Genomic DNA, 26,684 nt, shown 5'->3' on the forward strand with positions numbered 1-26,684 from the left:
GGGTGTACCAGCATCTGTCTTAGTGTGTTCTTGGGTTTAAAAAACACAGGGATGTTATGTTTGTTGAAAATCCTCCTGAGTTTCTCTGATACTCCAGACACGTATGGAATCACAATGTTGTTGCGTTTGACCTTCTTTTCCTCCTCCCCTGTAGTTTTGTTCTTCTTGGATCTTGTGGCTGTTTTCACAAAGGTCCATTTAGGGTATCCACAGGCTGTAAGTGCCCCCTTCAGGTGGTTCTGTTCCTTCTCTCTGGCTTGGGCGCTTGTTGGTATGTTTTCCGCTCTGTGGTGCAGTGTTCTCATGACCCCTAGCTTGTGCTCCAGTGGGTGGTGGGAATCGAACAGTAGGTATTGGTCTGTGTGTGTGGGTTTTCTGTAAACACCAATCTGCAGGCTCCTGTCCTCTTCAATGTGTACAGCGCAGTCCAGGAAGGCCAAACTGTTGTTGTGAACATCTTCTCGTGTGAACTTGATGTTACTGTCCACAGAGTTGATGTGTTCTGTGAAGGCTTGCACTTCCTGGCTTTTAAACTTTGTTCTGGTAGTCAGCTGTGTTGACCTGGATGACTGAGAATCTTCATAGACATCTTGCTTAGTATTGGAGTAGGTTGTAACAAGGGATCACAATGCATTAGACATCAAGGTTGAGATCTATGGTATTTTTGTAGAGGACTGAATTGGTGCCATTTGTAGTGAACAAATGTTGGTACATTGTATAAAAGTTTGAGAACTCTAGCTACAAAATACAGCGAGTCATAGTTGCTGAAAGAAAGTGTTACAACCATACCCGGTTTCCCCTAGTTTCCTGTATTAGCCCCGCCTCCATTAATATCACACTAAAATTCTGGACACGGTAAATGGTGGTTTAAAGGTGCATTCAATCGAAGGTCATCAGACAACGTTATAGATGGATCATATTCATCTTGCTCCACTGATCCTGCTGTCTCGTGTTTGAACTGTATCGGCAATATGTTACAGCAGCCCTATTCATATATTATTAAAATTTAGTTTGACCTCTTTTAAGCAGTGAAGTGACCTGGGCTCTGATTTCAATCTCTTGTGGCCGTTTTGGAGCACGTTCCAAACAGGTTACAAATGGCTTGTGATGGCCGGACTGGACACATACTGGTACAGATGTTTTTTGCACATTACTGGTGGCTGGTTCATGTGGCAAGAACATGAAGCTGTTTATAGGTCATAAAAGGCTCACTGAATGGTTAGATGAGGATAAAAATGATGCTTTGGCCTCATTACCAAATCTCAACCCAGCGTTTGGAGCATTACGTTAACAGTACTCTCCACCACCAAAAACACAAAAACAAAAATGAGGGAAGGATGCTGATCCCAGCTGTGTATTAGCAAGTATCATTGAAGTTGTTCCCTGCAGTGGTCAGCTGTTGAGTCTCGTGGTGACGCAAATACCTTACTGAGACAATTTGTTTACAAAAACCCACCAAAAGGTACACTATAAACCCCAAAAAGTTCAGAATACTCACAATATTTGTGGAAACTGATTACCTCAAACCTTTATAGTAGTGGTAATAATATTTGAGTAAACCTTAACTTAAATACATTTTTAAAAAACATTTAATTTCTGCATACTAAATTACATTGACTCACTGATGCTTATTAAAATGAAATTCCACTAATTCTTTACTCAATAAATGTAATTGTGCACAACTTATACTCAACAAAAAAAATGTATTGTGCTAGACTCAAATACCAATGGAAACTTAAATTACTACTACTCAACTTAAAATTTACAAAATGCCCATTTTCAGATAGTAGTCCAGAAAAATACAAATACAACTCGATTATTACAATTCAAATTCTCTTTATTAGTATCAAAACCTTAAACATCTGTCATTTCTACATGTAACAGACAAAAAATAAGGCACATCTTGCATAAAGCTGAATGTGTCACAAATCGTCGTGTGTGCTGGCAGGAACAGGTTTTAGGACCCAAACGCAGGACACAGAGGTAGAGCAGGTACAGTTTCTGGTTATTTATTTAAGCCTACAGAACTTACGGCAGAGTCCAAACAAAGGTTGTCCGCAGAGCAGCAAAAACACAGTCATAAACAAATGATCCAGGGGAAGACAGAATAAAGGATAATCTAACAAACTTAGTAGCAGAGGCAGGCAAGCAAGCAAGCAAGACACATGGCAGTGGATGAACACACAATCAACCAGCAACAGCTGAACAGAAGACACACACATTTAAAACACTGGCTAACAAGGAGGGCGGGAGCACAAACAGGTGATACTAATAATGACAGCAGACAGACACAGACAGGCAGGGTGGTGAACTGACAGGAACACAGACAGATACCAAACAGGCCCAAACTAACTGAACTACCAACAAGCCCACAGACAAATACCAACAGAAATATAAATGCATATAAACAGACATACAGGGTACAAAAGACCAAGGACATAAGACAAGAATCCAACAGGAACTCAAAACACAGAACCGACAAGCAGGCAGAGGAATACTCGAGGGAACAGACAGAACACTTGACAGGCAGACATGGGGCAAAATAACCAACACAGACAGAACACATGTAACAAAATACCAGACCAGAAACTAACTCAGACAATAACAGAAACCCATGTAAACAGACAAACACCAACCAACTATAACACAGGGATCATAACAGACAAAACCTAAATGAGAACACAGAACTAGAACACAGAGTACCGAGCAGACTAAACCAAAATGATGCAGAGAAAGAACTAGAAGCAAATACTACGACATGAACTAAGGCACAGGACTGGGAACAAAAACATGGAACCAAAACCGACTAAATAAACAGATACTGAACTGACAAAACAATAACTCAGAGAAACTCAAAACACAGACTATATAACTGATACTGGACACAGGATAGAACCCAAAACAATTAGACAGATACTAAACAGACTATAAATAACATGACTGACTGAAAACAACCAACTGACCAAAACAGAACAGACACGCCCACAGTGTGACAGAATAGTAATTGACTGCTTGATCAGATAATTAACCAGCAACAATTTTGATAATCAATGTTTTTATTCTTTTTTGCAATAATGTTGAACATTCTCTATTTCAAGATTCTTAATGAGATTTTTTTAATCTTCAGCTAATTGAAAGTTCTTTTTACTACTTACTTTACTGTGTTTTGTGGAAAAAGCAACTATGCATAATTTTATTCCATCAGCAGCACTTTTACTTAAATAATACAAAAGCGAGCTTTAAATGTGGAGTTTTATGGAATCATAAGCAAATAAAGATTGTTTAAATAAGAATTTCCACACTATACAAATTTTTAAGTCAGATAGACGAGGTAATAGAACAATATCAGGGTTTCTGCAGGTTTCACCTGGTCAAATTTAAGACCTTTTTATGACCATTATGAATGAAATTTAAAACCAACTTAAAAAAAGAAACGCACAAAGGAAATGCAGTCACAAAATTACTTGCAGAGTAAATCAATGTATTCAAAATAGGGTTGAGTGATGTCTACAAAATTGGCATTGGACAATGTCAACAATGAAACACAGGGATGGACCATGACCCTGATAAGCTACTTAATTAACAAGCTGACATGTGGTGCACCTGCTGACTTGAAAAAATGGACCACCGGTAGAAAAATCCAGGAAAAAAACAAAAGGGTTCTGTGTCCTTTTGGCGACTTTCTAAAACTTAACCTACTGCTGATGGATAAACTCAGGGGAGCAGACAGGGAGACAATAATAAACTAAACCCCAAAAGCTAAACTTGCTAAATAAGTCTACTGTGGTTGAATTAGATCTGGGAAAATTCATTGGTTAGTTTTGATGCTCTCCACAATCATTTTACATTCATTGCGCAGCAAGCTGTTTTGAGCCTTACCACCGTATAATGGCAGGAAAACATATGACCTCAGAATCAATACAGATAGGATAATTCATGTTTGCCTTTTGTGTCTTAATTTACTGCTTTATACATTTGTAGAAATTAACATAAATAGGAAACATGAGAACCACCTCCCTTCTCTATTGTTACTAGCATTTCATTTGTACATCAAAATCCAAAAGAATAATCTCCTCATTAGCTTAAAAAGGACTAATGTTAGTTTGCATCCCTAATTTGCTTAAATGTTACTAATCTCAGCTCCTCCGTGGTCAACACCGTCCATTCTTTTTAATTTAACTATCAAGATGTACAGTAAAGGACAGAGCTGTAACTTCACAACTTAATGCTGATCTTATCCTCCGCTAACTTTCACAGTCACTTTCTGCCACTCTCTCCCTCACAGTCGCTCGCCATTTGAAGGACAAGGAGAGGGAGACAACCATTTGTTGTGTGTTACCCTAGCTTACTGATGATCATTAATGATCGTGTGAAATCTTAATAGCGGCACTCATTCATTAAGCAGTGACAGTAGGCTTCAAATACGTTGCTAGAGACTGGTTTTAAGCCCTAAGATCTGTTTTTCCATCCAAGAACAGATAAGATTGCACTTCCCCATAGTTGAAGAATAAATCTGTTTTATATCTGTGGTACAATCCGAAAGACTTGCGGCAATAACACGGAAGATGCCTGTTGGTCTGTGTAGTCGTAATACATTACACAATTATATTTAGACCAATTTGGGCTGGCGACAGGAAGAACTACACATTCAAAAACATTCTTGAGCGCTGCGGGGACATGTTAATGAGCATTAGAGGTAGCGTTACATAGACGTTGGAAAATAAATACCTGTTTAAACTTATTTAAGACCTAGAACACAAACGTCAGAGAATTTAATACTTTAAGGCCTTAAATTTTGATATTTTAGACTTTTAAAGACCCTGCGAAAACCTGCAGGACGTCTACCTGACAGGTGCTGTTTTCAGAGCAGCTCCTTTAATCTGGAGGTCTCAGAGTGTTTGATTGTCCGAGTGACAGAAAGTGACGGTGAATCCCAGAGGAGGAAAATATATTGGCAGTAAAGAGAAGAGGTGTTCAGCTCCCCTGAACATCTATGGGGTACCATATTTGGGTCACACATAGTGATTTGTCAATCACAAGGTAGCCCCATCCTAAAGCCTCCCCTGCTTTCTGGTCTATTTTCCTCTAAATGGAACCATAATTTACTAAATGAACATCATGCTGTGTTGAAGAACACTTGAAACTAGCGACTGAGACCATATACGATCCAGTGGAGTGCTGGCTGTTAGAGAGAATGCAGGTTTGAGGCTTCACTTTTCAAAACCTGGAGCTTCCTGCTTGGTGAAGACACAAAGCTGCTTCCTGGTTTCACAAATCAGACACATGAATTATCAAATTTCCATGTGGTTTTGAAACGGACCAATCAAAGAACGACATGCAGATTCAGGTTGTCCTCACACAGAGGAGCAGGTGGAGGTGGGGTTATGTACCGAGGCACTGCTGGAGGCGCTCTTCTCCTCGTTGTTGGTGGGCGAAAGCGAGGCGAGGAGGCTGGAGCCTTACGGCGGGACTTGGGAGGCTCGATCTGGGAGTCCTCGTACTCCTCCTCCAGGGTGAGCAGTTTGCTGAACCTGTAGGAGGTGGAAGTGATATCATCAGCCGCCGTAGTGATGTCACCTGTCAGTGTGTGTGTGAGTGCGTGCCTCATCTTGTGGACCTCGTCACAGCTGGCCTGAATGGCCAGTTCAGAAGTGCATGAAGAAGTTTCAGAAGTTTGTACATGAGTTATATTAACATTTACATTTAGCTGACGCTTTTATTCAAAGCTACTTACAATAGCTATATATGTCAGAGGTCACATGCCTCTGGAGCAATTAGGGGTAAAGTGTCCTGCTCAAAAAACACAAACCTATCCTTTCATCTCTTTAAACCTGTCAGTTACTGGAGGAGGTATTCGAGTTGGTTTTCCGTAGTACATTTCATTACATTACATATTACTTGTCGCTGATATTGACATTTCTGTGAGTACTTACATTGCAGGTTTCGAAGATGTCAGTCATCCGCTAGCAGGTTCACTGGGAGGCCACGGAGGGTCTGATGGCATCCCATGTGTACCTCGTGTTGTTCCTAGATTGACAATCAAAATAATTATTATACAAATATTTTTACGGCACATCAAGCATAAAGTGTAACAGTTCTACCAACGTAATTCTAAAATAATAATAATATTGATAGAAATAAGAACAAATCCATCTAGCTGAAACTACTAAAAGACAAGTCAAATTTAAACAAACAGTGACTCAAACAATGGGTGAGAAATAGAAGCCAACTACAGTCCCCTCCAAAAGTATTGGAACTGTAAGGCAAATTCCTTTGTTTTTGTTGTTCACTGAAGACATTTGGGTTTAAGATCAAAAGATGAGTATGAGACAAGAGTTCAGAATTTCAGCTCTGTCGCACATCGCGCTTATGCTGTGAACATGACGTGATTATAATGGAGCTGTTTGCAAAGTGGAGGAAGAGAGAGAAAATAGCGAGGGACAAAGAAGAAAGTGTCCAAAGTATGGGATTATTTCAAGCTAAAGAAAACAACAACTCTGTAATGTTACCGTATAACGAAACTTATGTCGCCTCGGCAACAGCACGACGGCACCTGATCAGAAAGCAGCGGTGTTCTGCCATCGGACCACAGAGAAGGTAACAGTAACGGCAACTTTAGCATTTAACTGAAATCATGATTGATTGTTGAGTGTGTACATTTTCAGGCTAGCCAAAGTAAGCCGCAGTCCTCAGCTGAAAATGTACAGCTGTTGTTCTCCTTTTTGGGCCGTGAATTGTAACCTCACAGTCATGAGTTAACTAGGTGTCGGGGAGCTGAACCTTTTAACTCCCCTCCAGCTCTCTCTGTAGCTCAGACAATCCCTGCTACCTGCGTGTGCTAATCCTTCCTTCACCCAGATTCTTCATCTTTATAATTGCCATCTTGATAATAACAAACAACAGCTGTTTCCTGTTCAGGATCGCTCATTTCCCGTTTCACATTTCATGTGTTTTCTTGACAAAACGTGGTTTGGAGACCAGCGTCGGATGACAGAGCCGCTGTCAGCTCCTGTAGTGTGTGAAGACCAGAGAGCTCTATGGGAGAAAAGCAAGCCATTGTCAAGCTGAGAAAAGAAAGAAAATCGACCAGAGCCACTGGACAAACATTGGGCATAGCAAGCACAACAATTTGGAATGTCCTGAAAAAGAAAGAAACTACTGGTCTACTGAGCAACAGACGTCGAACAGGTCAGCCAAGGAAAACAACAGTAGTTGATGACAGAAATATCGTGAGAGCTGTGAAGACAACCCCCAAAACATCAGTAAGTGACATCACCAACGACCTCCACAGTGCAGGGGTGAAGGTATCAAAATCCACTGTTTCAAAGAAGACTCAGAGAGCAGAAATATAGAGGCCACACCACAAGATGCAAACCACTCATCAGCAGTAAGAATTGGAAGGCCAGATTGAAATTTGCAAAGAAGTACAGAGATGAGCTGTAAAAGTTCTGAAACACAATCTTATGGACTGATGAGACCAAGATTAATCTCTACCAAAGTGATGGGAAGGCCAAAGTGTGGAGAAAGGAACTGCTTATGATCCAAAGCATACAAGCTCATCTGTGAAGCATGGTGGAGGTAATGTCATGGCTTGGGCCTGCATGGCTGCTTCTGGAACAGGCTCATTAATATTCATTGATGATGTACCTGATGATGGTAGCAGCAGAATGAATTCAGAAGTGTACAGAAAGTTTTGTCTGCCAATTTACGGAGAAATGCATTGAAACTAATCAGGAGGAAGTTTATCATGCAGCAGGACAATGACCCAAAGCACACCGCCAACAAAACAAAGACTGGCCAAGTCAATCATCTGACCTTAACCCAATAGAGCACGCATTTCACCTCCTTAAGAGGAGACTGAAGGGAGAAACACAACAAAAAGCCTGGAACAGCATCATGTTGAGAATTATTTTAGAGCATTATAGCCTAAATTGTTATCATTAATTACTAGAGCGATGGTGGTCTGCATTGATCATCATTTAAAGTGTTATTTTATAGTGTAAAGTTAAGATCACAGTGTTAAAACTCTATAGCTCTGAGTGTATGTGCTCCTTTCTGTGTCTAACTGCCCGGAGGCAGTAGCACGTGTGCATTGGGAGCAGAATGAGGAAGCACAGCAAGGCATCATCAAAAACACCAGCAAAGGAAAATATAGAAGCAGAATTAGTGAAAATTGTGTTACAAAACATACATAAATATAGTCCATCCCAGTAGGAATGTCCTGTCTTTAGCGCACAGCACAAAAGACACCAGCTTATTCCACAAAGTCATGATCAGCAGAGGGCATGCCTAGGACACAGAGAGGGGGAGCATTGCAGACAAAAACAGACATCATTTTATTATCTTTAATCAGTATTAATAAGTAATCATTCTTAATTCATCATTTTTAATCATTTTAGTATCCTTAATTAGTATTAATCATTAATTATTCTTAATCATTTTCTTTTTACCTAGATGTGCCTTGTCTTTACTTATAAGTGCTGTACTGTAGTCATGAATGCAGCAACAAGCTCACTGTGGTTAAGATCCTTGAGTGGGAGCATTGACTGCAGACACTGAGACTATGCACGCCTTGTCCAACTGTTATCTACTGTAGATTTATGACTGCAGGAGAGGCTGCAGGTGTTCAAAATCTGCTGTGACAAGTGTATGCTTTGGTCTGCTGTTATCTACTGTTGTTATGACTGCATGAGGAACTATTGATGTGTTAGTCTGCTGATATTAAGACTACATGTTTAATTACCAATTAAGACTACATGCTTAATAACTGATTACGGGGTTGATTGTCAACTTCCAACCTCTGATTATTACATCCTATGTGAACTTTGAGTGAACTTGCTGAAGGAATTTTTGCTTAACTTTTCACGTCAGATAGTGGATGAACAAAAAACCACCAGATGCTTGATGAAAACACAACAGAGAGGTGATAAGCAGAAAACAGCCAGCATAACATCAAGATTGCTGTAAGAAACCAAGCATTAATGAAAGATGCAACTTTACTTATGTTATTCTTATATTATTTAAAAAATATAATTAAAGCATTGCGTAACTTTTAAAAAATACGGTGAGACTAAAGTTGAAATGTAAATGGTGAACTTCTTATCCAGTAGTATAAAGATATAGAAAGTCAACAATACAGTAATAAATGACAGCTGGAGAACAGTGTTAATTGGTAAAAAACAACACAACAGCAGAGGAAAAGAAGTTCACCATAAGGAAAGGAGGGGGAAACCAGCCAAGAAGGAGATATATAAGACTGTCTTGCAGACCACTGGGTTGACTTCACCCTCCGACCTGCAGGGATGTTGTATCTGTCCTGTTTTAGAATAAACTCTTTTGCACCGACTCTTGACCGTCTCCAGAGAAGTTTTTGATTCCAAACTTATTGACTATAGTAGAAAGTTAATAGAGTATTTTTTGACAAAGTTTATAAAGCTGGTGACGGTGGGGACCAGGCTTAACTGGCCCAGCCTGGTCGTACATCTGACCCAACAATCACAAATGAAGAATGCAACAGTTTGGTGTCGCAGGCTTGAGGCAGTTATTGCAAGCAAGGGTTATGCCACCAAATGTTATTTACTTAAAGATTATTTGTTCCATTACTTTTTCTCACCTAAGAATGCTGTGGTCTAATACAACGGTGATATTTCTTGAGTTGTTTAACACATCTAGATACCATGAAATAAAAGCTGAAATTCTGAACTCTCATACTCACCCAAATGTCTTCAGTGAACAAAAAAAACAAAGGAATTTGCTTTACCGTTCCAATACTTTTGTAGGGGACTGTATAACCTTAAACATGACAATAGAAGAGATTTGGAAGCCAGTGCAGTAGGGCTGGACACAAATATTCGACTATTCCTTCATTGGGTTGGTATTCAGTTTTCAATTTTGGGATGTGGACATTCGCACAAGCACCTACAGTTCTGTCCCGCACAACGCTGCACACACACCAGCTTGCACCGCCCTTTTCAGTTTCTTTCTTGCTGTATCATACAGTGACAGACACAGGCTGTGTCCGCTTTCAACTTTCATTGTCAGCCATATGTTTTACTGCCCAAAAAAGTTTTGAACTTTTTCACCCACGATCCTGTGTTAACAACCGCAGGTGAGCTGCTTGTGGAGAAGGCCTATAGTACATCTCTCTCTCTGTTTGTGTCTCTGCAGGCCGTATGGTGATCGATCATGGATGGAGTTGGTCTCTTGGACGGATAGAAAAATAAAAAGTCATGCTCAGCACATAAAATCTGAGTGAAATTGAGGATTTTCTGTCTTGTGTTATGTATTCAGGGCAGCCCAAGAACTTAAAAATAAGCTTGTAAATGGCTTTTACAGTGATCATGTACCGGAAAACTTATGCAAATGACAATTGAAAGTAGATGGCTCTATCCTCCTAGACATCACAAAACAATATCATCAAATTTCCCTATTATAGTACAGAGGTCCCAATCTGTATTGACTAACCATTATGTGATCAACATTGTTGCTATAGCAAAGGTAATCTTAAACTCACCTGAATGTCATAAATCCTGAGGATCTCTGCAGAGCCTCTGCTTTCTTGGCCTTCTGCCTCTACAGGGCAATCAGATGTGGTGTGTATCTCTTGAGCTCGCAGTAGAATTGGATGAATAGGTTTAACATTTGTAAAGCAATGACCTCAGCAAACACATAAATGTATGCAGATTAATGGTTTCCAACTTGGGCCTTGACAGAAAAACATAATGCCTCAATTACTTGTTTTAAGCATGATGGCTGGCTATATGGGAAAAAGAATATAGTTTTTACCTGAGAAATGGTTGCTACAGTTTGGCATTGGTTTGATGTCTTTGGATCACATGACATGGAAGCTATTGAAATAAATGATGATTTTCCCATAACACTATTTTAACAATTTTAATTTATTGATGGTCCCTAAACTAACCCCCGGTGGTTAAAAGCGATCTATCGGAGGTGAGCTAACCGCACTTACACTGCCGACACTGGGTGAACTGAGTTAGAAGCCGTCACCGCATTCTGAATGTCTGTCAAATATCCAACTTAAAACTAACTTCAAAGTGTATGGTTATAAAATAAAGTCACAGAACAGAAGCAGTGTTGTAGAATAACTTGATATTGATGTTCACCATAAACTACAGCTGGCGGTTTTATCTTTTAACAGAATTCCGAAGGGCTAAGGTGACCAAGTTGATGGCTAGCTTACATGTGCCATTAAATTGAGAAGCTAATGTTAAGTAACGTTAACTTCGTAGTTAATGTCAAACTAGACTATGTTGGCAAGAGGTACTGTTAACATTGTCATCGCGGAAGAGTAATTTAGTTGTAATATTTGGAATCTTCCATATATCAGAGTTTAAATGTCAGAGTCCACCTGTGAGGAGTTGGCTAACGTTAAACAAGCTAAGTTAACTTAGCTTGATGTACTGTAGAATCCCTGCCGAACAATTCGCGGGCATTCCTATAAGGACATAGCAAATTAGTGTTGCATGAATAAGTAACTGCCTATTTAGTACTAAGTAGTGTTACCTTACCTTTACTTTCTCAGCCTTTTCAAAAGTGTGTTTGGCAGTCATGTTGGCTAACGTTAGTTAAATTAATCTTGCTTTCTTAATGCTGTATGTTCCTGAAATGTAAGCTGCTTTGGATAAATGCGTCTACCAAATGAGTAAATGTAAAATTGACAGTCTTGTCTCAGAAATGTCAAGTTAAAGAAACATTGCTAAAACGTTAGGTGGTGGTCTTAACTAGGGATGGGTATTAAATGGGCAAAATTATTAAAGATTGTGATGTTGTTTTTGATAAGCTACAACGTTACTGGTTCTTTTATCTCTGCTTCTTAAGTTTTGGTCTAAGTTGGTTTAATATAATGCTGCAGCATCTGCCTCATACACACCAAGCAAAGTCAGCAGACCTTAGCGCTGATAGGGCAGTGGAGCCAGTAAAGTGAACCTGGTGGAGTGTATTCCCATTATATAATAAATACTTTTAGGCATTTAACTCATGCTTTTATCCAAAGCGACTTACAATTGCTATATATGTTAAAGGTGGGTCTGGTCTTACCAAATAACCGTCACCAAATAATACTAAAGGATCGATAGTGGTATTGTTAAAGAATCGGATCGGTAAGCAGTCTCAATAAGGGTATCAATAAAATTTAACGATCCCCATCCCTAATGCTAAGTGTGTTGTAAACCAGGTCTGCATGCTGATTGCTAATAAGCTATGATAGCTCAATGTTGGACTCTCCGGCTGTCCGTCCAGTCAGAGCTCACCTGCATCAGGTTCACTGAAGTCGAGCTTGGAGTCCATCATCCCCATCCTGCAGCACCTATAAAGGTGAGTGGTGTCCAGGAAAGGCCTAGCTGATCAAGAACAACAACCAGCCCCGCAAAAGACAGAGGTGAGGACAGACAGAGACGGACAGACAGAACAGAGATGAGGACAGAGGTGACACACATACAGACTTACTGATTGCTTCAGGAGGTATTGATAAACTGATAACTGATTGATTGTGTCTGTCTCTGCCCCAGTCTTCACTCAGACCCTGAGCCTTCAGGCTTGACAGCACGTTCAGGCCAGCTGTCCTCAAGATGAGGGAGGCACACACTCTCACACACTGACGTGTGACATCACTGCGGCGACTGATGAAGACTCCCAGACCAAGCCTCCCAAGTCCTGCCGTAAGGCTTCGACCTCCTCGCCTCGCTCCCACAAAGGAGCGGTTCCGTCCACCAGCAATGAGGAGAAGAGCGCCTCGGTATGTAGCCCCACCTGCTCCACTGTGTAAGACCAACCTGAATCTGTATCTTGTTCTTTGATTGGTCCGTTTAAAAACCACAACGGAAAATATGACATTTAATATGGACAGACTGAGGCAGGTGAGGACGGACTGGTGAGGACAGTCTTATGAGGACAGACTGGGACAGGTGAGGCCAGGCAGGTGAAGACAGACAAACAGGTGAGAACAGAAAGGTGAGGACAGATGGATGGGTGAGGACGAACTGAGGCAGGGGTGAGGACAGGACAGACGGACAGGTGAGGATTGAAACAAGTGGGGGCAGACAGGACAGAGGAGTACAGATGGACAGGTGTGGACAGATAGGACAGAGGTGAGGACGGTCTTTGGGTACCTGTTGAACAGCGGTTGTGTCTCCGTCCTCAGTCTTCAGAGTTCCAGCAGTAAACTGGCTCAGCTCACCCTGGAACAGATCCTAGAGCTCATGGACAACCTGAGGCAGAGCCTGAGCAACACCAAGAACAGCTGTCAGTACACACAGGCTTATTGATTGCTTCAGGAGGATTGATAGCTGATTGATTGTGTCTGTCTCTGCCAGTCTTCACTCAGAGCCCGATCCTTCGGCTCTGCAGCATGTTCAGGCCAGCTGTGACGAGGTCCACAAGATGAGGTACACACATTGACGGGTGACTGCGGCAGCTGATGATATTACTTCCTCCTCCTACAGGTTCAGCGACCCGTTTTCCCTGGAGGAGGAGTACGAGGACTCCCAGAGCCTCCAGCCTCCTCGCCTCGCTTCCGCCCACCAACAACGAGGAGGAGAGCGCCTCCAGCAGCGCCTCGGTACATAACCCCACCTCCACCTGCTCCTCTGTGTGAGGACAACCTGAATCTGCATGTCGTTCTTTGATTGGTCCGTTTCAAAACCACATGGAAATTTGATATTTCATGTGTCTGATTTGTGAAACCAGGAAGCAGCTTTGTGTCTTCACCAAGCAGGAAGCTCCAGGTTTTGAAAAGTGAAGCCTCAAACCTGCATTCTCTCTAACAGCCAGCACTCCACTGGATCGTATATGGTCTCAGTCGCTAGTTTCAAGTGTTCTTCAACACAGCATGATATTCATTTAGTAAATTATGGTCCCATTTAGAGGAAAATTTTCTAGGAGGAGACTAACTTCGTCTCCTTGTAGAAAACTGATAAACTCAAAACAACAACTTCTGACCCAGTATTTTAGCCTAACTCCATCAGCTGCTCGCTGTAAACACACTGCTGAACGCTGGCTGCTGTTTCCCAGCTATAAATTTAATGCCGACATACGATCTCAGGCGGACATCCGCGAGACGTGTGGATAACAAACTGAATAAAACCATCAAGTCCTTAAAATAACTTTAACGAGCTTTATTACCTGCTGTAATCAGCTGTTCAGCTGCTTTTGAAGAGGAGGACACCGACTTCAGCTCTGTGTAGAAACTTCCTGACTGACTGACTGATCTCAGGTGGATGGCGGAGAGACGTGTGCTATTGTGACTTATTGGTTCGCAAACAATAGTGGAAAATAGAGGAGCAGTAGCAGACAAACACCCGACATTCTCCAGTTACAGCCAGTAGCCTCTACTCACCCATTCAGAAATTCACTGCAAAGCAAGCTCCGCCCCCCCAAACTACCGGTACTTTCGGAAAGTACTACCCCGAGCAGGGTCTTTTTAGGGGGTAAAATGAAGACCCCAGAACTACATTTAGACCCTGGTCCCTCTGGTGGGAACGCAGTGAGTTCGTCCAAAGGTTCCTAGTTCCGGGGTATAGTTCCTCTGTTCGAAACGCAGCTTTAGCTACTCTCGCGTAAAGTCCATACTAATCAAAACAGTGTCACAGAAAATGATGTTTAAACATCCCATGGCCAATCAGTGAACAGCACTATTCTTAACAGTTTATTACGGTTTTGTCATCGGTTTGTCTTTCAATGTTTTGCAATACTGAAGAGGCTAACGGCTAAAAATGGCAACAAAACACCAACAAAAAGGTACATAAACAAGGACAAATAATTATGATTAGGTGACGTGAAGTGGGCGGTGCCGGCGACTTGAAGGTCTTTTGTGTGAGTTGAAAATTTCCAACTCGATTGAGAGAGTTGCATGACGCTGTGTTGCAATAGCCTATCGGCGTTGAGATGGTCTGGACATCACTAACGTTGATGAAACCCTCCCTTTCACAACACAAGATTCCAAACATGGCGGCGTTTGTTTATCCGGCATGTTTCAGACTTCCACAACATGTACAAAGCTGCAATCTTAAAAATATCAGCCATGGTCGACAGTAAATAACGACGGCGCTGGGAGATGTTGTTTATGTTGTAGCAGCTCCTCCTCTCTTCTTTCCCGGAAGAGGAGGAGAACTTTCGCGGGTTCTAATCACCTTCTGTGTGTGTGTGTGTGTGTGTGTGTGTGTGTGTGTGCGCGCGCACACGAATGTATTCACGTGAGGAAAGTGTCGCGAGGATTAAATTCGCATTTTGTCTGAAAGGACCATTAATCAACAGCTTCTAACAGTGACATTGAGTGATAAAACTGTTAACTACAACATAGACGTAATTTAACGGTGCCTGTAACGAACGGTAAAGTATAACGGGCAGATGAAATTGTAACATAACTTATATACGCTTAGGAGCCATTATATATTTGGGGGACATGTCCCCTTCATATTTCAAAATCTATGTTTTGTCCACCCCACTTTTGTCCGGCGATTTCGGACTTGGCTAGGCGAGAAGGTTTACTATGAGGGACTAGTCAGTCAATCACACACTGCATCAGACTTAATTAAACGGTTGAAACGCGGACAAAAATCACGTAGGCCTATAGAAAACATCCGACACAACGTAAAGGAGGTGCTGAAAAGTTAAGGCCTCAATATTACAGACTTTTCTTCTGTGCTGCTGTTATCACAGCCTACCTGAAGACGGTAGTGAGGGTGCCTGCAGCAAGGTGGGTAATAACCTGTTACAAGTAATGCAGATTTGCAAAATAAATAAAAATAACTCATTGCCTTTTCATGTACCTTTTATTTATATTTTTACTCCAATATTTTCTTTGGGCCAATAATCTACATTTTCAATTCATAACTTAACCAGTCTGTGATCTGAATTTTGCTTCATTAACTGAAACAAGCTGTCAGGCTGTGTGCGCTCGGTTACACAGAAGAGCCTGATATAATTTGCTCCTCCTGATCCCAGTCACCCCACCTTTCAAGACGATGCGCCATGACAACCACTTGACTACTTTATGGAGGACTTTACACCTATTAAGGACTAGGTGTAAGATTTAAGTTGTAACTTATGTCTACGTTGGATGTATCTCAGCTGGTGCAGCACTTAAACTCCAACTTAAGTTAGAAATTACGTTCAAACTAGGCTAAGTTTGAACTTACACATAGTTGGTGCAACCCAGTGCTGTCCTCTACTGTGCATCTTAAATTAAAAAGAGGACTGTGTTGACCACGGAGGAGCTGAGGTAACGTTATTCCTTTTAAGCTAATGAGGAGATTATTCCTTTGGATTTTGATGTACAAATAAAATGCTTGTGTCACATTCTGCCTGTCGGCCATGTTTTAGTTTGGCCCTCTGTGAGGTTTTGTTACATTTGATCAGTTCAGTGTCTGTTGTTTAGTATGTTGGGTTTTAGGGTTCAGTCCGGTCTGTTGTCCTGTGTCCAGTCTGTTAATGTCATTGTGAGCTCTGCCTGATTTGTCATCCATTTGGTGTTTATCTCCCTGTGTTTACCTGTTCAGTTATCTTAGTCTGTGGTTGAGTTTGTCAGTGTTGTCCTGTTACCTTGTTGTCCTTAGCCTCTCTGTGCAGTTGGTCCATATTTTCTGTTTGTGGTTTTGGTTCCTGGTCTTGTGTTCTCTGTTTAGTCTTGTGTATTTCCTTGTTCATTTACTGGTTCTGTTTAGCTCACTTCGTACCTGTCTGTCATGTATTCTGTGTAGCTATGTTATTCATCCGCATCTTTAAGTTTACTTAGTATCCGTCTTGTCTCTTAGGTTTAGCTCTGCATCTCAGCCCTGTGTCCTAGTTGTGTCTCAGTTCATGTCTTAGTGTTTACTTTTGGTCTGTGTACTTGTGTGTTCTGGGTTAACTGTCTCTCTGCTGGCCTGCCTCTCTGTTACCCCCTCTTGTCTCTGCCTGCCTGCCCTTCTCTCTGTTTTCCTGCTGTCTCTGCCAGCTTCGTTAACCCGATCCCAGTCACCTGTGTTGCTCCCTCCCAGCTCGTTAACCCATGTGTGCTTATATATTTGTTTGTTTACTCAGTCTGTGTCCGGTCATTGTAGTGTTCTTACGCAGTCATGTTCGTGTGGAAGAGTGTTCTGTCAGCCTGTTGGATTTTCCCGTCCACTGCCTGTAAGCCTGTTACCTGTTGTTTCATTTGGATTAAAGACCCTGAACTGCATCTGCTCTGCCTTGGTGTCTTGCATTTGGGCTCTCACCTTCTCTGCACTCACCCACGGAATTGTGACAGCTTGTAAAAATACAGAAGGGAGGTGGTTCTCATGTTGCCTATTTGTTTCACTTCTACAAATTAATAAAGCAGCAAATTCAGACACAGAAAGCAAACATGAATGATCCTATCTGTAATGATTCTGAGGTCATGTTTTACTGCCATTAGAAAGTGGTGAGGCTCAAAACCGCTTGGTGCTGCGCAATGAATGTAAAATCATTGTGGAGAGCATCAAAACTAAACAAATTCATTTTCCCAGGTCTAATGATTATAATTGAACCCCAGTAGACTTATTTAGCAAGTTTAGCTTTTGGGGTGTAGTTTGTTCCAAACCTGATGTAGATTTTCCTACTTATTCACAATGTGGTAATAACTGTTACAAAATCTTGTGGAATTGTATATTTCTTTATTGGTGAAACATAATTTTTTTGGGGGGGAGGACCCCCTATGTCCACACAGAAATACAATCTTATTTTTGTTTACATTATACCACCCTGTGAAAATCTGTTTTAATCCCCATGGACATTATTTCAGTTATTTGTAAATGTGTGTGCTTTGTGCCTGCCTTGACTTCTGCACACACACACACACACACTCATCCACCTTTACCTCTGGTCTCTCAAACACACCGGCTTTCCCTGCTTCTGTCTCCCTGTCTGCTCCCATGAGTTTATCCATCATCAGTAGGTTATATTTTATAAAGTCACTGAAAAGACACAAAGTAAGTAATAAATTATTTTTTTTTATTTAGCTTAAGATTCAAGTTATTATCACTTAACGCCAAAAAATCTCATTAAGAATCTGGAAATAGAGAATGTTTGACATTATTGCAAAAAGGAATGAAAACAAATTATCAAAATTGTTGCTGGTTAATTATCAGATCAAGAGGTACGTAGTGTATTCAGCGTTATTCAAGATGTGCCTTATTTTCTGTCTGTTAAATGTACAAATGACAGAAGATGTGAGAAGACACTACTAATAAAGAGAACTTGAATTGTAATAATGGACTTGTATTCGTATTTTTCAGGACTACTATCTGAAAATGGGCATTTTGTAAATTTTAAGTTGACTAGTAGTTATTTTGTTGAGTGAGTTTCCATTAGTATTTGAGTCTAGCACAATAGATTTTTTTGAGTAGATTTCCCTCAGAGTATAAGTTGTGCACAATTATATTTATTGAGTAAAGAAAAGTGGAATTTAATTTTAATAAGCATCAGTGTAATTAAGTATGCAGAAATTAAATTATTTTTAAAGTATTATATTTAAGTTAAAGTGAAGTTAAAAATATTTTTACTACTACTTAAAAAGTTTGAGGAAATCAGTTTCCACAAATATTTTGAGCATTCTGAACTTATTCGGGTTTACAGTGTAATCTTGGTCATCGGAATATTACTTGCTGAAGGAAATGCATAAAGCCACAATTCCCCTGTCTCTGATCAACTACTACACTTCTTTCCTGTTGTCAAAAAAGGTCCATTTAGGATATGCACAGCTTTTGCCCTACATGATCAGTTTAATTATTTTGCCATGGAAATCATGTTCGAATTTCCCATTAAACTTTCCCATGCATCACACAGTTCATGTCTGAGAAACAGATGGAAACCAAGTTGGCTAAATGATAATAAATGTAAACCAGTAACCTCCTTAATAGCAATAATATTCTTAATCAGGGCGATGCCCTGCGTTTGCCTATTGGCTCCAAAATACCAAGGAATTAAATGTGGTTACCAACACATTTAGGGGTTCTTGTGGTATAGTGAGAATGTAATACTGGCGTGGCCTAATGCTTAAAAAATCCATTGCAACTAAAGAGTTTGCTTTCAGTAATACTGCTGGATTAATTGAGAAAATCAGCCAATTTTATTAATATCAAGGAAACACTATTGATAGCGAGTTAAATGACAAGTACAACGGAGCTCCTCCACTGCATACGGTGCGGTTAAGTCTTTTTTCCCGGAGGGGCAAAGCTATGACATCACAACAACGTGATTGGCCAGTTGTAATAATGGTCCTGGAGCAACATTAATATGTGATATTGTAGGAACAACAACACCAACACGGCGACATCAGATCGTCCCTCCTCCCCGACGAGTCGACTCGCTGCTTCGAGACAAGCATCGCGGAATCAACGTGTGCGCATCAGCGTATGCGCAACAGCACACGCCAAGCAGAGAAAACAACCGACAGCAAATCTGTAGTAACGGTTCACCAGTCAAGGCCCAGGGTTGCTTTCCCTCGGTACGACTGATAACCTGCCCCTGGCTTTCCCCCAGAAAAAGGGGGGTTTAGTTGTATCGCAGAAACGCTTTGATCGTGGAAGCATGGCAGAAGCTACAGAACTAGAAACCTTTACCTCTATCATGGACGCGCTGGTTCGCATTAGTGTAAGTATGACGCTCATTTTATTACGTTATTTATTTCAACCACGTGTGCTATTTTAAACCAGACATTATTGTCATCCACCTTCATATTTAAACGCGCAGTGTATTCATATGTCCTCGATCTCGACCCATCTGAGTGCACAGCTTGCGTATGTGATGGAGGAATGTGAGGCACATTTCTTTCTTTTTGACATCTGTGGAATCAAAGAGAGGTTTTGGCAAAGCTCTGGCACTGTGGGTGGAAACATGAAAGCAAGGCCACAGATAGCATATATCCTACACAAAATGCAAACCTTGTAGCAGCATTGGATGGAGCAAGTTATTATAACCAAAGAAATATGTTTGCTAACAGTAGCTTCAAATGCACAGGATGAGAAGGCAGAGGTGGTGAGTGTTGTCATAGAAACGGGATGCTGCGTTTAGTAGCTGCAACACTGGAACAGGGCCCTCCACAACCGGTAACACTTGCTAAAGCTGAGGCCTGCAGCCACAAAGTCTTATTGATTTGAAATTTGTCATACTCAGTTACCAAACCATGGTGTCCTATGCTAATAATTATTCTGCATCTGCATTTCATATTCATTCGTATTAATGGGGACTGGCTAACACCCGAAGTCAGGAAAATCAATTTTTTCCTCCACATTTGCCACCCTCCCTGTGCTCTGTATATCCAACATCAGCCCATTTAACCATTTTCTGCTGCAGCTCCCCTTCTCGCTCTTGACTCCTACACATCTCATATACATTTCTTCTCAGGTCACAGGAGGTGCAGAATGTAAAGAGCAGTGGATTCTTTATTTATTCTAGTGACTCAGCCTTTATCGAATCTGACTCCTCACTCAGTTCTCTTCTTGAACTTCTCCTGTCCTCTCCTCTCCAGTCCAACATGAAGAGTATGGAACAGGAGCTGCATTGCCCGGTGTGTGATGAGATGGCGAAGCAGCCCATCCTTCTGCCATGCCAGCATAGTGTGTGTCTGCTGTGTGCGGCTGAGGTATTGGTTCAAAGAGGTTATCCTCCTCCAGACCTCCCTCCAGAGCCCAACTCGCCTGCCTCCACGCCCAACACCCGCTCCCCACGGCAGGCACGAAGACCCACGCCCAGGACTCCTGACCGCCTGGAACGGGTCCTCAGAACAGGTGGAGGAAGGATGTGGAGATTATGTGTGTGCTTGTGTGAAAAACTGAATGATCTCAGCATTAAGCTACCTAAGAGTGACAGCATCATTTAAAAAAAAGATGATGATGGTGTGATATGACGCCACTGTCCTGTTACACCCAGAGCTTTATGTATTAATGTCATGACTTATTTAAGTGCATGTGGAGCAAGGGCCACAGAGGCAGAGAGTTAAGGAGGCAGAAAAGGCAATAAGCATCAGTCGAGCAGGTGTGTTTTCAGAGTGTGTGTAAGCCTCACAGTGAACTAACCTTTATTTATCACTGTTCTCTCTTTATCTCTTTATATATGTCTATATATATATATATATGTAGAGATTTCGAATCTATATCTACAGTATATCTCTGTTTATATTTATTTATATGTGTGTGTGAAGGACAACCAAGAGTTCTGCTTTTTACCTTCTTTCAGCAGTCTCTCTTAATTCCTTCATTAACGGCCTCCATGACTCCATGCCAATCTTCCATTGGACAAACACTCACTTTTTTCTCCTCTATATCTCCATCCATGTCTCTTTCTCTTTCATTTCCTCTCCTCTTCACCTGCATCCTTCTCCCAGTGTGCGGGACATACCCAGGGCGTAGGCGGAAGGACACGGCCCCTCCCCCCATGTTGTTCCCCTGCCCTTCCTGTCAGCAGGACGTGGAGCTCGGAGAGAAAGGCCTGACAGACTGCCTCCGCAACCTCACACTGGAGCGGATTGTGGAGAGGTATGCGTATGCACAAACACCATGGATACAGTATGTGCTGTAGCAGACAGAGACACAATCAGGTGTAGTCAGAGCTGATACTGTTGTCTCAAACATGACTTGTGGTGTATTGTTATTTCATCATCAGCGCAACAGTAATCAGAAACAAAGTAATCAGGGGTTTAGAGGAAAAAAAAGTCCTTTTACCAATCCTGCAGGCAATGAAAAACGACAGCAAATGAAAGGCTTAGTCAGTACTGTTTTATAAATGAGACAGGAAATCATTTGCTGGAATGAGTTTCAATAATGAATCTTTCCTTTACTCCTGATCCAAGGCTAAACCTCAGAGCAGAGATTGCAGGGACAGCTCAAAAACTGCAGTGTACTGTACAACAACAACTGCGCTAAAATGGCTCAATTTTCTTTTGCCAAAGTTTTATTGAGGAAGTTTGCAGTGAAAATTCTCCTCATCCTTGTTTAATGTTAATAATCCTCATCTCTTATCAGTTCAAGTAGTGAAGATCAAAGTGAGAGAAGCTGCTTTTTTAAAAAAGTGTTCTGAGATGCGGAGAGAGAGTTATGGGCATAGGCAGTTTCCCATTTCCACATGCAGCAGTTTAATGAGTGCAGCTGCTTCCTCCCTAGGCAGTGGTTGTGTTGGTCAGGAAAGTGTGACGGTGCATGTTTTACTGCGCAGGATGCACTAACAAGGCAGCTGCTGCTGGTGATATATCCAGGTCAGGCAGTAAAAGAGGTGGACTCCTAACTACTGAAAAGAGAGCAGGGCAAACGCGGATGAGCTCAATCTGTCCTTTCTTAAGTTTAAAGGACTCCTTCTTTCTTGCTTTCCTTTCTGCTGCAGAATCCCTTTACCCCAGCCTTATCTCACTGCCCCTCTGTCTGCCCTTTAGGTACAGGCACACAGTAAGTCTGGGCACAGCAGCTATCATGTGTGGTTTCTGTAAGCCTCCCCAGTCTCTGGAGGCCACAAAGGGCTGCGCTGACTGCAAGTCCAACTTCTGCAATGAGTGTTTCAAACTCTACCACCCCTGGGGAACCCCTCGAGCTCAGCATGAACACATTCTACCCACCAACAACTTTCGACCAAAGGTTTGTCTGTTTGTGTTTTGTGCATCAGGTATGGTAGCTTCCTTTCTATTGCTGTTGTGCCTTAATCCTCTTTTGTATTCTAGGTCCTAACGTGCACAGAGCATGAGCAGGAGAGACTGCAGTGGTACTGCCGTAACTGCCAGAGGTTACTGTGCCCACTTTGTAAGCTCCGTCGTGTCCACCATGGACACAAAGTGTTGCCTATAGCACAGGCCTACCAGGCCCTCAAGGTGAGTTTGTGTGTAGTCTGTTTCGACTGTGTTAAGATAATAATAATAATAAACCTTATTTATAGAGCACTTATCAAAACACTGCACAATGTGCTTCACAGAGATAAAGACAGAGATATGCCACATTGAATGAAAGTAAATAAAACATTAATATAAGCAGGATAAAAGAAGAAATAAAATGAGAATAAAAACAATAAAACTCCGAAGACTTTAAAGAAGGCACGGACCCTGACAGCCTAAGTTCCTCCGGCAGGTCGTTCCAGAGCCTCGGGGCCCTGACAGCAAAAGCTCTGTCCCCTTTAGATTTCAGCCTGGACTCAAGAGGAGACAGGAGACTCCTGCCCGAAAATTTCAAACTATGCAAAGGCTTATAAGGATTTAAAAGATCCAAAATACAATCTGGAGCCAGGTCACGGAGAGCCTTAAAACTAACAAATAAGTTCTTAAAATTAATCCTAAAACAAACAGGGAGCCAATGTAAAGAGGCTAAAACAGGTGTGATGTGAAGATTATTGATTAAGACAAGAGAGGAGATGTAATAATCAAGGTGACAGGATATGAAAGCATGTACAACAATTTCTGCATCCCTAAAATTTAAATCTTATTTTTGCCTTATTTCTGAGGTGATAAAAACATGACTTGACAAGCTTGGTGATGTGTTGCTCAAAACATAAATTACTATCAAACAAGACACAAGATTTCTTGCAACAGACTTGATATGTTGTGACAGGCGTCCAATAACAAGGATTTATGTTTTGTGTGGAATTTAGCGGAAGAAAAGGTCTTGATGTTGGCAGCCTTGAAATTTCAAATGTTGTTTTGGAATTACAGGACAAGGTTACCAAGGAAGTCAACTTCATCCTGGCCAACCAGGAGACAATACAGAGTCAGATCACTCAACTGGAAGCTGCCATCAAGCAGATGGAGGTGAATTATCGTTTCTCTGCGCTATAGTATCTTTGTAGAGTTGCAACAGTACTGCAGTATTGACATCATCCCACTGTAGTTTAGAGGAAACTACTTTTGTGTCGTGCCTAATCTAATGTGAATCTACCCCAGTCTATCGTGCCAATTTATGTTAACCTGAGTCTACAACTGAAACTGAAGGGACAGGCAGTATTAGTGGGCCCTCTAGAGGTCTGAGGCTGGTAAAAGCACAGACAGTGTCTCTTTGTCATTCCTAATCTGTCAGTGTTTTTTCACTTCTTTCTCCAATTCTCGCCACTCTTCGGGGTCCCGTCTATGTCTCTCTCCAGGCGAACAGCTCAGTGGCTCTGCAGCAGCTGACCCACTGTATCCGAGAGCTGGGTGCGGCTGTAGCAGAGCGTCAGGGGGCTTTGGCTCTGGCCCTGGAGGGATCCCGCAGCAGGAAGGAGGAGGCCCTGTCTGCTCAGGTCTCAGAGAGGCGAGGCCTGCTGGAGCATGCGGGTCTGATGGCCTACACACAAGAGTTGCTCAAGGAGACCGATGCACCCTGCTTCGTACAGGCTGCCAGAGTCACTCACAGCAGGTGACACACTTATTCAGCCAAATCCCAATCTTGGGAGGCTTGACATCTCTTTATTTAACTTTTCTTCCTTTTTCCAGGCTGGTGAAGGCCATAGAGAACCTCCAGTGCTTCACTCTCTCTGCTGATCCCTCCTTCAGACATTTTCACCTAGACGCATCCAAAGAGGTCAAGCTCATCCACAGCTTGGAGTTCATACGTGGTAGGCTCTTTGTTTCTGTGATATGAACCATGTAGAAGTAAAATTATACTTTACTAAAGTAAATAAATGTAATCTGCATCACTCTGTTGCTTTGTCTCCTCCACAGCCCCGCTGGCTCCAGTTATTGACACACAGAAGACACTCGCTTATGACCAGCTGTTTTTGTGCTGGCGCCTCCCTCAGGACTCGGCCCCAGCATGGCACTTCTCTGTTGAATACCAGCGACGAGCAGGAGGAGCTGCTGCGACCTGGGGCGGCACCAGATCCCCTAATGCCGCAACAGCATGGCAGCGTATGGATGAAGTGAGAGGGACCAGTGCTGTGGTTGATCGACTGCAGATGGACAGTGTGTATGTGCTCAGGGTGAGAGGCTGCAACAAGGCCGGGTTCGGAGAGTACAGTGAAGAAGTTTACCTCCACACTCCACCAGCATCTGGTGAGATATGTACATGGATTATATTTTTTACATTTCATTCACTGCAAACAATTCTTCATCTTTCCATTCTTCTCAAAACAAATGAGGTCATTCTTTGTATCCAATGCGGTTTCATTGAATCTGTATATTTATAAAAAGAGTGTACTGTAAATAATAAATGGAATACGTCAAATGCCTCGAGTTTAGAAATTTTTTGTTTCAGAGACAAGTTACTTTGCATTGGTAACAAAGAAAACAACTGTTGTCAGATACAGTATTTTAAGTTATTGATTGACTAATCTTGATATTTCTTTTTTTCTCCATCCTTTCATCTCCTCCGTTCCCACTTTCTTTTTAATTTTAGCTTCCTTTTCCTTGCTTTTTTTTGTTCTGCATTCCAGTTTCATCCCAGTCAGACTCTTTCTGCTTCTGTATTTCTTTCTACAGGTCTGTCCTTCTGCACTTTATATTGTCAGTTTTTTTTTCTTGCTGTCATGCCTTCACAAGAAAGTATTTTAATCAAAATTCAGTTCAAACAATATGTAGATAAGAGTGAATATTACTTTTACTCTGTTTCTCTCTTTTCCTCTTCCTGGTAAAGCCACTTCTTCCTACTTTTCCCCCTGAACACACCCTTTCTCTTGATCTACCTCTTATTAAGTGTTCTCCTCCCACTCTTCTTTAGCTCTTTTTTCCATTATGTGCTCAGACTTGCTGTAGACTGACTGTCCCAGCTTCAGGATCTAACCTCCCTCGTGACTCCTTTCCGCTACCTTCCTCGCCATCTCTCTCCCTCTCTACCCCTTCTTCCCATCCTGGAATGCGTCCTTTTCCCATCCTAACAGTGTTGAGTTTCTCCTTGGACTCACGCTGGGGGTTGCACGCTGACAGACTGGCATTGGGTCGAGGCCAAACCTACGCCCGCAGTGTGCCAGGCCTCTCCCTCCTGCAGGCTGCTGACCGCACCCTCACTTCTTGCCACTTGACTTCTGACCTGCTGGTGGGTGACTTGGCTGTCACTCAGGGCAGACACTACTGGGCATGCTCTGTGGAGCCTGGTTCCTACCTAGTAAAGGTGAGAGGAATTTTTTTTGGTCAGCTGGTTTTGGTTATACTGTGGTGTGTGTGTGTATGTATGGCATCAGCTTTACCTCATATACCAACTCTGTGACTAAAGCTGTCTGTCTTTCTGATTATTTGTCTTGCAGGTGGGAGTAGGGCAGGAGACTAAGCTCCAAGAGTGGTTTCATCTCCCTCAGGACATGGCCAGCCCTCGGTAACTACATCTTACTCTCTAGATTAATTGTCACCCACAAGTTTGGTACAAAAAACAAATATAATGCATTGAACCACAAATGCAGATGTGAGGATGATTTACCTTTTTTCACATGGATTGTTAGAGCTCTTGATGATGTAAGTAAATTCATTGACACACCGCCCTTATACAGAGGGTTAGGCAATGCCAGTATTGTTAATTTTCTTATAGCAGAATAGATAAATTTTTAATAGATTTTTGCACTTGGGGCAGTGGAACACCCTGTAAACACAACATGTTGCTGCTGAAAACAGGGTCGGTAAGAGTGGTGAGACTGAACCAAAAGAGTTGTAGTCCACAAAAACCAAAACAATGAGCTAAAAGGTGCTCAAACACTCTGAAGAGCAGAAGGGAAATGCAAGGTCAGAATGTACGTACCTGTGGGTTCATTCACTAGCAGCGAATGCTCTACATGTAGACATTTAATCCACTGTT

At 41.8% G+C, this 26,684-nt stretch overlaps 1 protein-coding gene and 1 long non-coding RNA gene across 6 annotated transcripts in view; one reads left to right on the plus strand and one right to left on the minus strand.

The window, feature by feature from the left end:
- Nucleotides 1–4,069: 4,069 nt before the first annotated feature.
- LOC123968196 lies at nt 4,070–13,455 on the minus strand. 3 transcript variants are annotated; one of them, XR_006824409.1, is made up of 5 exons: nt 13,128–13,455; nt 12,270–12,359; nt 10,514–11,455; nt 5,934–6,027; nt 4,070–5,531 (listed from the first exon to the last, which is right to left on the minus strand). It is a non-coding gene; the product is annotated as an uncharacterized LOC123968196 (long non-coding RNA). The 3 variants fall into 3 exon arrangements; XR_006824408.1 differs by having other exon boundaries at nt 11,529–12,359; XR_006824407.1 differs by having other exon boundaries at nt 10,514–12,359.
- Nucleotides 13,456–19,264: 5,809 nt separating this feature from the next.
- trim46a (tripartite motif containing 46a) overlaps nt 19,265–26,684 on the plus strand; it is a 10,496-nt gene continuing 3,076 nt past the window's right edge. For 2 of the 3 annotated variants that reach the window (XM_046044771.1, XM_046044773.1), the window contains exons 1-11: nt 19,265–19,608; nt 20,486–20,744; nt 21,341–21,491; nt 22,382–22,580; nt 22,664–22,810; nt 23,642–23,737; nt 24,067–24,320; nt 24,398–24,519; nt 24,626–24,955; nt 25,780–26,009; nt 26,143–26,210. In XM_046044771.1, the coding sequence (XP_045900727.1) occupies nt 19,546–19,608; nt 20,486–20,744; nt 21,341–21,491; nt 22,382–22,580; nt 22,664–22,810; nt 23,642–23,737; nt 24,067–24,320; nt 24,398–24,519; nt 24,626–24,955; nt 25,780–26,009; nt 26,143–26,210 (1,919 nt within the window). In that variant the 5' untranslated portion in view covers nt 19,265–19,545. Of the gene's footprint in view, nt 19,609–20,485; nt 20,745–21,340; nt 21,492–22,381; nt 22,581–22,663; nt 22,811–23,641; nt 23,738–24,066; nt 24,321–24,397; nt 24,520–24,625; nt 24,956–25,298; nt 25,754–25,779; nt 26,010–26,142; nt 26,211–26,684 lie in introns of those variants that run through there. The other variant, XM_046044774.1, reaches the window with a different exon arrangement.

Source organism: Micropterus dolomieu, linkage group LG03 (genome assembly GCF_021292245.1).
Source record: "Micropterus dolomieu isolate WLL.071019.BEF.003 ecotype Adirondacks linkage group LG03, ASM2129224v1, whole genome shotgun sequence".
NCBI classification, from domain to species: Eukaryota; Metazoa; Chordata; class Actinopteri; order Centrarchiformes; family Centrarchidae; genus Micropterus; species Micropterus dolomieu.